This window comes from Eubalaena glacialis, chromosome 3, assembly GCF_028564815.1.
Source record: "Eubalaena glacialis isolate mEubGla1 chromosome 3, mEubGla1.1.hap2.+ XY, whole genome shotgun sequence".
Taxonomy (NCBI): Eukaryota; Metazoa; Chordata; class Mammalia; order Artiodactyla; family Balaenidae; genus Eubalaena; species Eubalaena glacialis.
The window spans coordinates 59624167-59636794 of NC_083718.1; the positions used below are offsets into that span (position 1 = coordinate 59624167).

A 12628-nucleotide genomic window follows, 5' to 3' on the forward strand; every position below is an offset into this window, starting at 1 on the left:
CGGTTATCTGGAAGTTACTAAATTTCTGTTAAACGTATTGATTAAGGAAGCAGAGGGGATGGTGTTTTTTGCAGTGCCCTCATGTTAAACAAAGATGTACTACCAAATAACATTTCTAGGTTTCACAGCCCTTATGTTATTGATGACGTATTTTTTTGTCATGAGTGAGATGCCATCTACATATTATTTCCTGTGGAATTGTATCCATAGATACGTTAGGGTTTGTTTCATAGTGCATGAACTCTCATTTCAGTAAATTTTTAGTCTTAGGAGATTGAACCATTCCCTCAGATTGCATGGTAATTGTTTTTTTGTTGTTGCATAGTTTTCACATTCTTTTTAAGCAAATAGATGGGATATTTCATTTTTCTGTTTTCAATAAGTGTATTATAGATACTTACTATATTTTGACTTGCTTTTTCTGAGTCATCAGTTTTTTTGTGAGATTTTTCCATGTTAACTTGAGGCATTTGTCCCCTTGCTATCCAGCTTGGATAGTGAGCAAGTGGGCCGTACTCCATTATGTTTTTGTGCATGTCTCTCTCTCTCTCTCTCTCTTTTTTTTTCTTTGGCTGCATTGGGTTTTCGTTGCTGTGTGCGCGGGCTTTCTCTAGTTGCTTCACGCAGGGGCTACTCTTCGTTGCTGCGCAGGCTTCTCATTGTGGTGGCTTCTCTTGTTGTGGAGCATGGGCTCTAGGTGCACAGGCTTCAATAGTTGCAGCACACGGGCTCAGTAGTTGTGGCACGCGGGCCCTAGAGCACACGGGCTTCAGTAGTTGCGGTGCATGGGCTCAGTAGTTGCAGCGCATGGGCTCTCGGGCACGCGGGCTCAGTAGTTGTGGCATACTGGCTTAGTGGCTCTGCGGCATGTGGGATCTTTCTGGACCAGGGATCGAACCCGTGTCCCCTGCATTGGCAGGCAGATTCTTAACCACTGTGCCACCAGGGAAGTCCCTATGTCTCTCTTTTAATCTGCCTGTTTCTTTGGTCATTTTACAGAACTAAATATGATTTCTGATCATCATTTTGTATTATCTATATCTGTTCTCTCTTCCATTAGCACCATTAAATAAAAGATAATTGAATTTATTTTCTTTTCTTTCAAAGGAGAACCAGTGTTCTCTGGACATGAAAAGCAAATTGAATACAAGTAAGCAAGCAGAAAATGGACAACCAGAACCACAAAATAAGGTTCCAGCTGAGGACCTTACATTGACATTCAGGTAAAGAAAGGGACATTTTCATAGTCTTATACAGTCATGACAGAAGTACCCTCATACATATAATTTGATTTTTTAAATATTATTTTGTATACATTGAGAAAAGAATATTTTTGCATAAGTTCAGGAGTTAAAACTTATTTTAGATCAGACCCAAGGTTGAATTATCTGTTAATACCTAAGAAATAAAATTTTCTGCTTCCATCTCCTTTTTCCCCTTGTTTTTTAATTTATTTAAAACCAGTGTTAACATTTTGATGTATACCCTTCTGGTCTTTTTTTTTTTTTTTTTTTTTTTTTCCTTCTGGTTTTTTGAAGTGTGTAGGCATTTAGCCTCTTCCACCCACCTACCCGCCCCCCCCCCCCCCCCCCCCCCGCCCATCCTCCTGGTTTTTAATTTGGTCTATCCCATATCATCCATTATTCTTCTACAGGTATGGAAGGATACATATCAGCTATTATGAACAACCCTGCAATAAACAATATTATAGTTAATTCTTTGTTTGCATATCTTGCATCTTAGAGTATTTTGCAACTTAGGGTATTTTGAGGCTTTTGATGCATAGTCCCGAGTTGCCCTCCTGATGATATACAACAATTTCTAATGCGCTGTTGCTTTCAGGCTTAGGTTTTTGGCTCTTTAAATCCATGCATTATCCTGGGTTCAAAGCAATTTCTTGTACTAGTAAACCTGCTAAAAGCAGGGGTCAGCACTTTTTCTTAAAGGCCAGATAGTGAATATTTAAAATTATGAGTTTTACTATTTCTGTCAAAACTCAGTTCTGCCACTGTAATGTGAAAGCAGCCATAGACAATATGCAAGCAAATGGGCAGGCTGTGTTCCAATAAAAATTTGTTTACAAAAACAGGCAGCTAAAAAAAAACAAAATTAAAAAAAAAAAAAAGGCAGCTAGCTAGCCTTAGTTTGCCAACCCCTATGCTAAAATAAAGCATGGATATAGAGCTGTAAATTAAAGTTTGAATGCCATTCATGTATGCCATTCCATACTGCTAAAAAGAAAGGCCCTGTTGATTTTATTCTACTAAATAATCATTTTTATCTCTCTCCTTTTTTTAAAATCCAAACTCCTTTTTTTTTTAAAAAACATTAACAGTGATGTGCCGAATGGATCTGCCTTGACACAAGAGAACATCAGCCTCCTATCAAACAAGACCAGCTCTCTGAACCTGTCAGAGGACCCTGAGGGAGGAGGGGACAGTAATGACTCCCAGAGATCAGGAGTTACATCCAGTTCTGCTCCCTAAAACATGAGGAGTCCTACTTTTATCTTCTGTTCCTAACCAATTTGTGGGGCATAGGGGTAGGAGAACAGATAACTTCTAAACCTTTTCTCTGCGAGTGGTCAGAGAAATCCAGGAAAAGCACCGGAGGCAATGTGCACAAACACCACTACTAAAAACAAACCCTGCACATAGTTCACAATAATGCATTTTTTAATTTAAAAAAAAAAAGAAAAAGAAAAAGAAAATTAGCAGTATCTGCAAGCAATTCAGATTAAATTTGTTTTTGTTCTGTGAATGAACTTTATTTTAATAACTTTGGACGCCTTGGATCCAGGGCTTTAAAAAAAAAGAAGATATTATATATACACTCTGTTTGATTAATTGTATGATCTTAATGAAGTAGGTTTTTCTTGTATTTTGGTATTATTACATACCCAGTGTATAATTCCTTACCCCCAATCCTTTGCAACTCTCACAACCCCATAAATTACAACAGACAAAAAGCACTGGCCTTTCTGAGAATTCTGTGGTGCTTGAGAAATAGACAGTAATAGACTAGTTATTAGAAAATGTGCAGCAAACCAACTTTCCAAGAGCTGTTATTTAGAAGCCATAATCTGCTTTCTCTTTCTGGGTCACTAGCTTCATGTGTAGGTAGGTTTTTCATATGGCATTAAAACTTTTTGTAGTTATTGTTCAGGAGGGCTTTATTTCTTGTTTTTGTGTTTATTTTAGCTTTTCAGAGAGATAATTACCAATTAATTTTTGAAGCCCTCATTTCCGATATTATGGACCCCTTTCATTCTCTTAATGTAATCAGAAACATGAGTCAATTTTAGATTGCTTGAGTAGATTTAAATGGAGATTACTTTCAGGATAAACTGTAATTTATTAGCACTGAAAATACATACTTGGTTTATTACCTATATTGAGGTGATGGCTGGAAATTTAGAGCTTTGCTTTTCCAAATCGAACCTCTGCTGAAATCATAGAATGTTCAAAAACCAGGACAATCAACCATGTTTTAAAACTGCAACACTTGATTTGAACTTAAAATGAACAGAGCCACATTAGTTCAATGGATGTTTATGTTTTACTCTCAAAAACCAAAAGTATACAATTTCTGTACACTGGAGCCCTTGGCTTTCAGAGATTGGCAAATACGAACTGCCTGAATCTTAAGGATAGTTCATGGATTAATCAGTTGCTGCTTTTCAGAATCATTAGCACAAGTAGATAGTAAGTACCTAGAAGTCAATTTTTGTAGTCTTGGCTTTACAATATTGAAGATTCTTCATGAAAATGTTGAAAAGAATAAGGAAGAATTTTTATTGCTTAGTTCTGCTGCACATATTCTGATGCCACATGTCTGTACTGAACTAAGACCATATGAAACATGTTTAGTGGGGGTTATTTGATATAGTCACTCACCCTATCCCTATGTTTGCCTGATTTTCTGAAAATTTCCCTTTCTGGATTATACTACTAAAACAGAAAGCACTGGTTGTGTAATAGTTACTGCATTGCTTTGGTTGGGTAAAAAGCAAGAGTTTGTATTTTTCTTGTTTCTTATTTTCTTAACCCTTAACTCCTGCTGAGGTCATAACAACCTCAGTCTAAGCTCTGTGTCCATCATATTGTTAAATGAAACAAATGGGGGGTGAGGGTGGGGGGAGGGTAATACAGTCCTGCCATTGCCTACCAGTAGGAGAGTCCAAACAGAACACTCTTTTGAGTAGCAATTATTTAATTTGCCCAGTCAAGGCACCGTGTTTATATACTATTTCACATTGAATTTGATTATGCCCTACAGACCTGGCTGGTCAAGGATTTGATATACACATATTGGCTTGGGATTCGAGCTTTCTTTTTTATTTAAATAAAAATTTATATATATATTATATATATACATATATACATAGCTATATCTGTATATATATTGGGTATGTTTTATGGATTTTTTCGCATGAGCGCAGCTGTTGCGATAAAATGACTGATTGGGAGGTAGAAGCACTGAATGAAGATGAGGCATTTTGTCAGTTGATATCCATATTTTCCTTTTTTTTTTTAAATACACTTGCTTTTTTGCCTTTTTTATTTGTTTTATTTTGCTTAAAACCCTCTTACATTTACTCTTTAAGTACTTACTGTTTTTTTGGGAGAAGGAGAGAAACTTTTATGTCTCACAGAGTCCCGAGATTTTTCATTTCTCTCTATGGCCATAAAAGACAACATTCTTGGCCTCTAACCTTCTGTAGGCAGATTTGGGCAGATGTTATTTCTCCTTTGGACATGTTTAATTCCTAAATTTTAGGAGCAGTTGGTTCAATTTGGAACTCAGAATGATTCTGGTACTGAAAAGGAATTTATGGGTATTGATTTTGTTGAAATTTGGAGTAAAAGTAAAATTCCATTTTGGGTATCTGTTGAAACCCCTAATAACTCAACTTCTGTTGTTCTTGTTTATTTTCTTCAAATACACTCATTCTTCCTTTCACCATTTTGATTTTGTAAGCTAGGCAGAAACAGGGATTAATTTACACAGTATTCCTATTCTGAATAACACCAGAGAAGCCACTGTTTTGAACTGACTTAAAATACTCTCTTTCTCTTTATAAGGTATTTTCATGGAGTGAAGATGGGGGGAATCTCTCAAATTGTAGCCTTAACCCTAGCTGTACCTCTCTAAGGCCTCACACTCTAGAGGAAATCTGAGTGGGTAGAACAGCAAGAGAAAGGTATACTGTCCCCTTGTGCCTGTAATTTACCTATTTTAAATTGGTTACTCTGCCTTACCTCATAGAAATTCTTACAGCTTTCCCAGTGCTCACAAGCAGTTTTAGGAATTCAATAAAACCTCCAATTTTTTTTTCTCTTTCTTTTCCTTTTCTCTGTTGTATACCTTGTGATATGATGAGCCTGTAAGGGTCAATGGCCTGTTCAGGCAAAACTGCTTGACTTTCTAACTGCTTTTTTGTTAAAATCTATGAAAAATAATTGATTTTTCTAGCTTTTTAAATTTATTCCTTTAGAGACATGTAGAAGATTAAACCAGTCACATAGGAAATACAGTTTTTATGCTTTCTCCTTATTCAAATGTTAATTTCTTCTGAAGATGACTGTTTGCTTTTCACTGAATTAAAAGGCAAGACTCAGACATCTCAGATGAAAATGAACAATTCTGAGAGGGTTAAGGTAGGAGTAATAAGCATTGTGTTCAGTCTGGATAACAACACCAGAATTTTATTACAGCTAGGAATATAAAAGTACTTGGACTTTTTCTTTCTTCAGTGAGTCTCTGGAAGAGGGTAGAAGAACCGAGAATAAGATACCTAGACTCAGTTTTCTGACTTATATGTAGTTCTTTTGCCTTACTTATAGATATTGTCATAAGTTCAGTAGGTGCCACGACTTGGGTAATTTACAGAGGCTGAAGTGACCAAAGATCCATTCCTTGTTACTTTTCTAATCAAAAGAAAAGTTAGTTATAACATAGGTTTCTAGTAATATTCAAATAATAAGACACTATTTCTAATGCCAGCTACAAAATACTCGGCTACTCAGAATGTATAAAAATTTATTTCATACAGCATTAATGTGGTTGATTCCCTTCTCCCATTTTATTTCCCTTCCCTTCTCCTAGTCTTTCCCATGTATTTATTTATTTATATATATATTTTTGCCTAAAAGACATAAAATTGGTATGATTCTCATTTGCTACCTTGAATATGTAACTCCATCAGACTTTCCGTTGGTCTTTAGGGTTGGAGCTCAAAGTTTTTGTTTTTCTTTTTTTCTCTGTCCCTTCCTGTATCTTGCAAATTCCCCTTGATTTACCCACTGCCCTCCCCAATCTGCAACAGTGACAGTTTGCTGCCTCAAAACAGAGCATTCAAATGAATTCGCTTAGCCAATAACTTCTGTGAAGTTGCCTTTTCTAATGGTGTTATTACTCAGTGATGCACAAATGTGGTATTTGCCCTACTGGTAGGCAAACAAAGGTCTGGTTAGGAACGGTAACCTGCTGTTTTCTTTAAAGGAGAGCCAAAGACTTGTGCTTTACTCTGTTTTGGTTTGGGAGGAAATAGTAGCCATTTCGATTGTGAAACCTCTTAGTAGCTGTGAGTTGATTATACTGTGTAGGGAGATGTATCTAAAGTTAACTGTTAAAGTTAGCTGGCCTTATAAAATGTAAAAGTAATGAAAATTCTTCAGTTTTTCTAAACCGTGAATGTCATCTTTTACAGTATTGTGTGTAAGCAGTTCCTCCTCCCTTTTGCTGAGATTATCCTGTCATGATAGCATGTTGTATTTTTGTTATTTTACTTGTGCCTAAAGGACAATCTACTATCACTATGGTCAAGTAACTATAGTCAGTACATGTTAGATTATATTCAGATTCAGAGAAAAATAGATTCTTTTCACTAAAGAGTACTCGGTTGTTATTGCTTATGTACAAATGGTTATAGATGGAGATCTAACCATCTTTTTCTACTTTTTTTTTTTTTTTTTTTGCTCATTTTAAAGAATTGAGTAAAGGTTTCATATATAAAATCTATCTGTAAAAAGCACTTGTAATGTCTTATATATCATTAAAAGGAAAGGCTCAGTTACTTTTTAGGGGAAATTAATAACCTGTCTGGAAATTAGCTGCAGTGTTTACTTAGATTTTTACCCTAAAAGAGTCCAATTGTGTTTATTTTTTATTGATGATACATGGTTATAGTGTTTGCAAGGTGATCTCTTCCCTGAAAAGTCTGCCTATCCTTTTAGATAAAAATTAGACAGAGCTACTAAACTAAGCAGATTTTACGTTCAACGTTAGGGATTGAACAGGCAAGCAGTCTACTACTGTCATCATTTTACCTGACTGCCCATTTTGCTGGCCCACATTCATACCTTTCTACCTTGGACAACTATGATTTTTATATTTATTTGTTGCTTCAGCTCAGCTTTATGAAATTTTCCTGCTGAAATTACTTATTGGGAATTGTAGGTGGATTGCAGTTAATATTTTTTAAAATTCTTATTTCAACTTTCCTGAGCCACTTAGAAAAAGAAAGTTGTTTTTGTTGAAAGATACTGTTAATTGTAGTAAATGCCAGCTTACCATTTGGTTCTTAAGATTTTATTTCTTTGACTGCTAAAGGTGTTTTCACTTGTATTAGATTGTAACGCTAGCTATAATGTTAATGAAGAATAGGAAACTGCCACCACCAAGAAGTAACACCTTTTAATAATAAATATGTTCCCAGTGGGTAGATTCTCAATACTGCACTGAACAAAGTGGGTAAAGAGCCCTTTGAAATCCTGTTGTGATAAAGGGACTAACCTCACCACTGGAATCCTTGTTTTCAGAGCTTCTGAATTTTCAGCCAAACACTGAACTTCCCCTAAACTTTATTCCTGAGCAGAACATCCCTAGAGTAATAACCATTATTTTCAAAAGAAAATAAGGCACAATAACCCAAGAGAGAGAACTTAAGCCTCACAACAATATTGTGTCCAAAAATATGTATTTAGAAAAATAAAATCCTGTGGAGTTTGTTAACCTAATGTATGTTGTATACTAGATAAGGTGACTTATTTTCTTGTATTGAGGTCTCATTATTTCTAGTTGGGTTTTTTTGTGTGTGTTGTTTTGTTTTTAATTTAAACTGTAAGTAGACAGAGCTCACAGGTCTTTGGCATCCATTCTAGGTTGTACACTCAGAGTCATCTTATAACTGGAAACTGTCAGGTGGGCCCCTACCCCAACTCCAGATGGTGTATGAAGGGGTCAAGAAAAGAATGGAAACAAACTATTGGGTGGATAATTGGTAGCCTTTTTTTTTTTAACCTGATTTTTTAAAATCACCATTTATTAGTGTAATCTCTCTCCACTGATAGGCTGCCATTCTCACAATAATATCTGAACCACCCTGTAAAATATTCCTCTGATTTCAAGGCATTTTAAGCTTTTGCTTATCATGTTTACATCCTCTGTTCAACTAAGACACTGTTCTGAAAGCTACTTTTTCCAGGTGTATTGTTGCCTAAATTTCCTTTATTCCCCCTTTCATCCTTTCTCTTCTTCCCACCTTCTGGGAATGAAAGGAACTTGGGGGAAAAAAGTTTTTCTTTTTTTCTTTTTTTTTTTTAATTTTATTCATTGATCCATAGGCTTCATTATCTTACTTGACGATGAATCTGTGAGTTTTTAGAACAACAGAAATGGAAAAAGTGAATCAAGATAATGAACAAAACCTTTCACCCACTTAAAACATTTTCCAGTTGTGAGATTCCTCTTCTTGTGTGTGGTCTCTTCCCCTTGTTACCCCTCTTACCCTTTTTCCCTGACTATGGTCAATTTGGCTCATACCAGTCTCCCCGAGACATTCTGCAGTCATTATCACCTTTTTGGGTGGATTTTATTTTGTTTCTGTTTTTTTAAGTAACTTTTTAACATTGATGCATATTTGCTTGGGATAGAGCTTGTGTAATTTACCAATCGTATTGATTGTATGTGATTGTGCCCTGCGGAGGTATATTTAACAAGTCAAAAATAATCTAGGATAATAAAGGAGCCCATGAGATTTGAGTCAGGTTATAAATGATTTCATGAAATCATTTACAGTTTGAATAGTGAGAATTTATATCTCCTGTTCTTAAATTAATGCTAGACAAAATACCATTTTTTAAAAGTTTTCTTGCATTCCTGTTTTTCTCCCTTGCCTTTTAGCTCCCTGTTCTTGCCTGCCTCCTGTTCAGAAATAAAAATATTGAGCCTTAAAGAGACAGCTCATTTTTAAATTGCTGAAGTTTGTGAAATTTTACTTTTTCCAAGTGTTTCCAACTTCTCTTTAAAAAGTGAAGACATAATGAGTTGGAATTTCACAAGCTGTGAAATTAGCACTTGGCAAACTGTGAAATCTTATTTGAAGACTTTATCTCCTGGAAGTTCTTTTGCAATAGGAAAAAAGAACCCTGTTTTTGAAATAGACCATTTCCCTCTCTTTTTTAAAATCTGTTTATATTTTGAATTTTTAAACAGACTTCAAAAAAGTGAAGTGGAAGAAAAATAGTAGTAGGAAGATGTTTAGGACAGCAGAATGCTGGGTCTGAATAAGTACATACTCTACTTGTTGCAGAGTTTTGAGAGGATGAGGGCCATCTTTTTAATTTGTATTATCTGTGTGCATATTGTCTATATCAAAGATGCCACATTTTGTTAAAATGCTGTTCCTTTCTTTATTATCTTGGAAACTGACTCAGCCTCATGTTGCTCCAAATTAGTGTTTAAGGCTCCCACGAGTTGCAGATAAAAGGACTATTTTAACAAGTAGAAGGAGGTGATTCGCCTTTTGGTTTGTAAATATATGAAAGTATCTACAAGGTCTTTATCTGCTTTCTGTCAGCATTTATATTAAATGATAAATTGATGAGGAGAAACGCGTAGTCTTTTTTTGTAAATGAGCCTGTGCCCTCTTATTCTAACCTTGGGATTGTTTTCTTACACCTTTTTTATGGAGTTGTGTTTGTTTGTTCGTTTTTTAGGTGAAAAATAGAGAAGTAGGTAATGTATACAAACACACATACTTGTAGTGTCAATTTTATAGATATCACAGGAATTAGTCTAACACCACAGTTCAGAATACTTCATTTGTTATATAGTGATTGCACATTAGGAGTAAAGGTAATGGTTCTGAAATCCTAGAGTCAGTGTTCAGTGAGACTCCATGGTTAACATCCAAAGTTCTGGTTTTTATGCCTTCTCTTAAAATCAGAAACTTTTTATGCTTAAGCAACATGGCCTTGCTCTGAATACCTTCCTGATGCAAATATTTTTTGTCTTTCCGTTCTTACTCACTTTTCCTAATTGTACTGAAATCCCCACCAATTAGTCATTCTTGGCATTGAGAGGATTTTCTCTTAGAGACCACTGTAAAATATGCCCTATTCAAGAACTCAATGGCATGAAGAAGAAAAAAGGGGAGGAGAGGGGAATACTCTAGATTTAAAAGGAACTTTAGAGATACAAAAATCACATGCAACGTGTGGACTTTGGATCCTAATTCCAACAAACCAAACATTCAAAGACTCTTTTATATAATATAGTTAGGGGAATTTGACTTAAGTATTGAGTATTAGATAAAACCAAGGAATGACACACTTTTGTTCAGTGTGATAATAGCAACATTGTTATATAATAAAATGTCCATATTTTTAAAAGACAATAACTGACAATGGCTAGAGTTTCCTTTAAAATAACTGAATATTTTTAAAAGAAAAATAATATACATTACCAGTGAACAAACATCACTCCTTGTACCATCAGTTAGCAATTAGTTGTCTGTTAGTACCATATCTGACCTCAAGAGAAGGGGCCACAGTAAGAAAAAGTTGAGAGGGTATGAAGGATGGTAACTATTGCAACCATTCTTGAATGTCATAAAATCTAGAATGGGAATTCCAAAACCAGACTTGCTGTCTTTACCACTTACCTAGGCCTACCCTGCTTACAAGCAGCAGGGTACTTTGTGATCCCTTACACTGAGACTCATTGATTAATATGAGTTTGAGGGCTTCCTTGGTGGTGCAGTGGTTAAGAATCCAACTGCCAATGCAGGGGACACAGGTTCGAGACCTGGTCTGGGAAGATACCACATGCCACAGAGCAACTAAGCCCGTGTGCCACAACTACTGAGCCTGCACTCTATAGAGCCCACAAGCCACAACTACTGAAGCTCACGCGCCTGGAGCCCATGCTCCACAACAAAAGAAGCCACCGCAATGAGAAGCCTGCGAACCGCAACGAAGAGTAGCCCCTGCTCACCACTAGAGAAAGCCCGTGTGCAGCAACAAAGACCCAATGCGGCCAAAAATAAATAAATTTATTTAAAAAAAACCATGAGTTTGATATTTTTGTGTATATTAGCATCTCAATCCCAGTAATCAGCTAATCTGCAATGATCAATTTGTAAATCCCTCTGCTTTCCAACATGGTGGCTCATTTAGTTAATGGCTGCCACCCTTACTTGGAACACCTAGCACATCAAAAGTAAACTTTCAACTACTCACTGAACACTTAGTACAGTATTTACTAAAGTAATTTACTGAGTACTCCCTATACGGCACAACACCGTAGAGGACAAAGGGGAAATACTCTCTACCCTTAAGCTCAGACTCCACTTACGGAACTTGACATGTATACAGTTTAAGGATAGATAACAAATCATCTACAAAGCACTAGACGGAATTACCAAAGGATTATGCAACCACAGCTATCCTCAAAAGAGAAGAGCAAGGAGCTGTGAGGCTATACACAAAGAAGATTTAACCTTGCTTGGCTAGCCAGCAAAGGCTTTCTTGAGGAAGTGGCATTGAAGGTAAGAAACAGCTTGGGGGGAGTGCGCAGGGGCGGGGCAGGAGACTGCTAGTCAGAGAATAAAAGATGGGTGAACCCTGCGAAAGAAGAAAGACTGTTAGGGAAATGAAGAAGGTCATTGAAGTTAGAGTAGAGAGAATGAGATAGTGGCTTTAGATGCAGAGCCAGATCACAAAGTTGGGTTTTATTCTTAAAAGGAGTCCAAGGAAGGGTTGTAAGCAGGGGAATTAAAGGGATCAGATTTGTGCCTCTCTTCACGTTCACTGAGAAGCTTCTGTGTCAGTGCTTCTCAAACCTGACATGAATGCAGTTCACCTGGGGCTCTTGTCAAAGTGCAGTTACTGTCAGTGGGTCTGGAGTGGGGCCTGAGATTATCTAACAGGCTCCCAGGTGATACCAGTGCTGTTTGTCCGAAGACCACACTTTCGAATAGTAGGGTTCTTTCTACGTGATAGGCAATTTCAGAAGCAGAAGGATCCAGTTTCTGCCTATCAGACTTACACTTTTAGTGAAATGAGTAAGATGTAAGGCATAATTAGCACCACTTGGAGACCACCTAAAGGCAAGTGTGTAAGGCTGGGAGAAACAAGGTAATTCAGGAAAGTTCTTGCCTTTGAGGAGTTGATCCTGAAAGGTATAAAGAAGGGTTTATACGATGAACAAGGTGGGAAGTGGAGACTCCAAGCCTGGGAGCACATACACAATCATGAAAGAATATGGCCTGGAATAGAACTTCAAGGAGTTGGGGATAACTAGAAAAGTTAGGTTGAGGCCAGGTCTTGAAAAGCTTTATGTA

At 36.5% G+C, this 12628-nt stretch overlaps 1 protein-coding gene across 3 annotated transcripts in view; it reads left to right on the forward strand.

Moving 5' to 3' along the window:
• Nucleotides 1-12628, forward strand: part of RC3H1 (ring finger and CCCH-type domains 1) — a 108448-nt gene that overhangs the window by 88411 nt on the left and 7409 nt on the right. For 2 of the 3 annotated variants that reach the window (XM_061183091.1, XM_061183092.1), the window contains exons 19-20: nucleotides 1108-1223; nucleotides 2336-2918. The exons of the other annotated variant lie outside the window; for it this stretch is intronic. In XM_061183091.1, the coding sequence (XP_061039074.1) occupies nucleotides 1108-1223; nucleotides 2336-2486 (267 nt within the window). In that variant the 3' untranslated portion in view covers nucleotides 2487-2918. Of the gene's footprint in view, nucleotides 1-1107; nucleotides 1224-2335; nucleotides 2919-12628 lie in introns of those variants that run through there. 3 annotated transcript variants of the gene reach the window in all.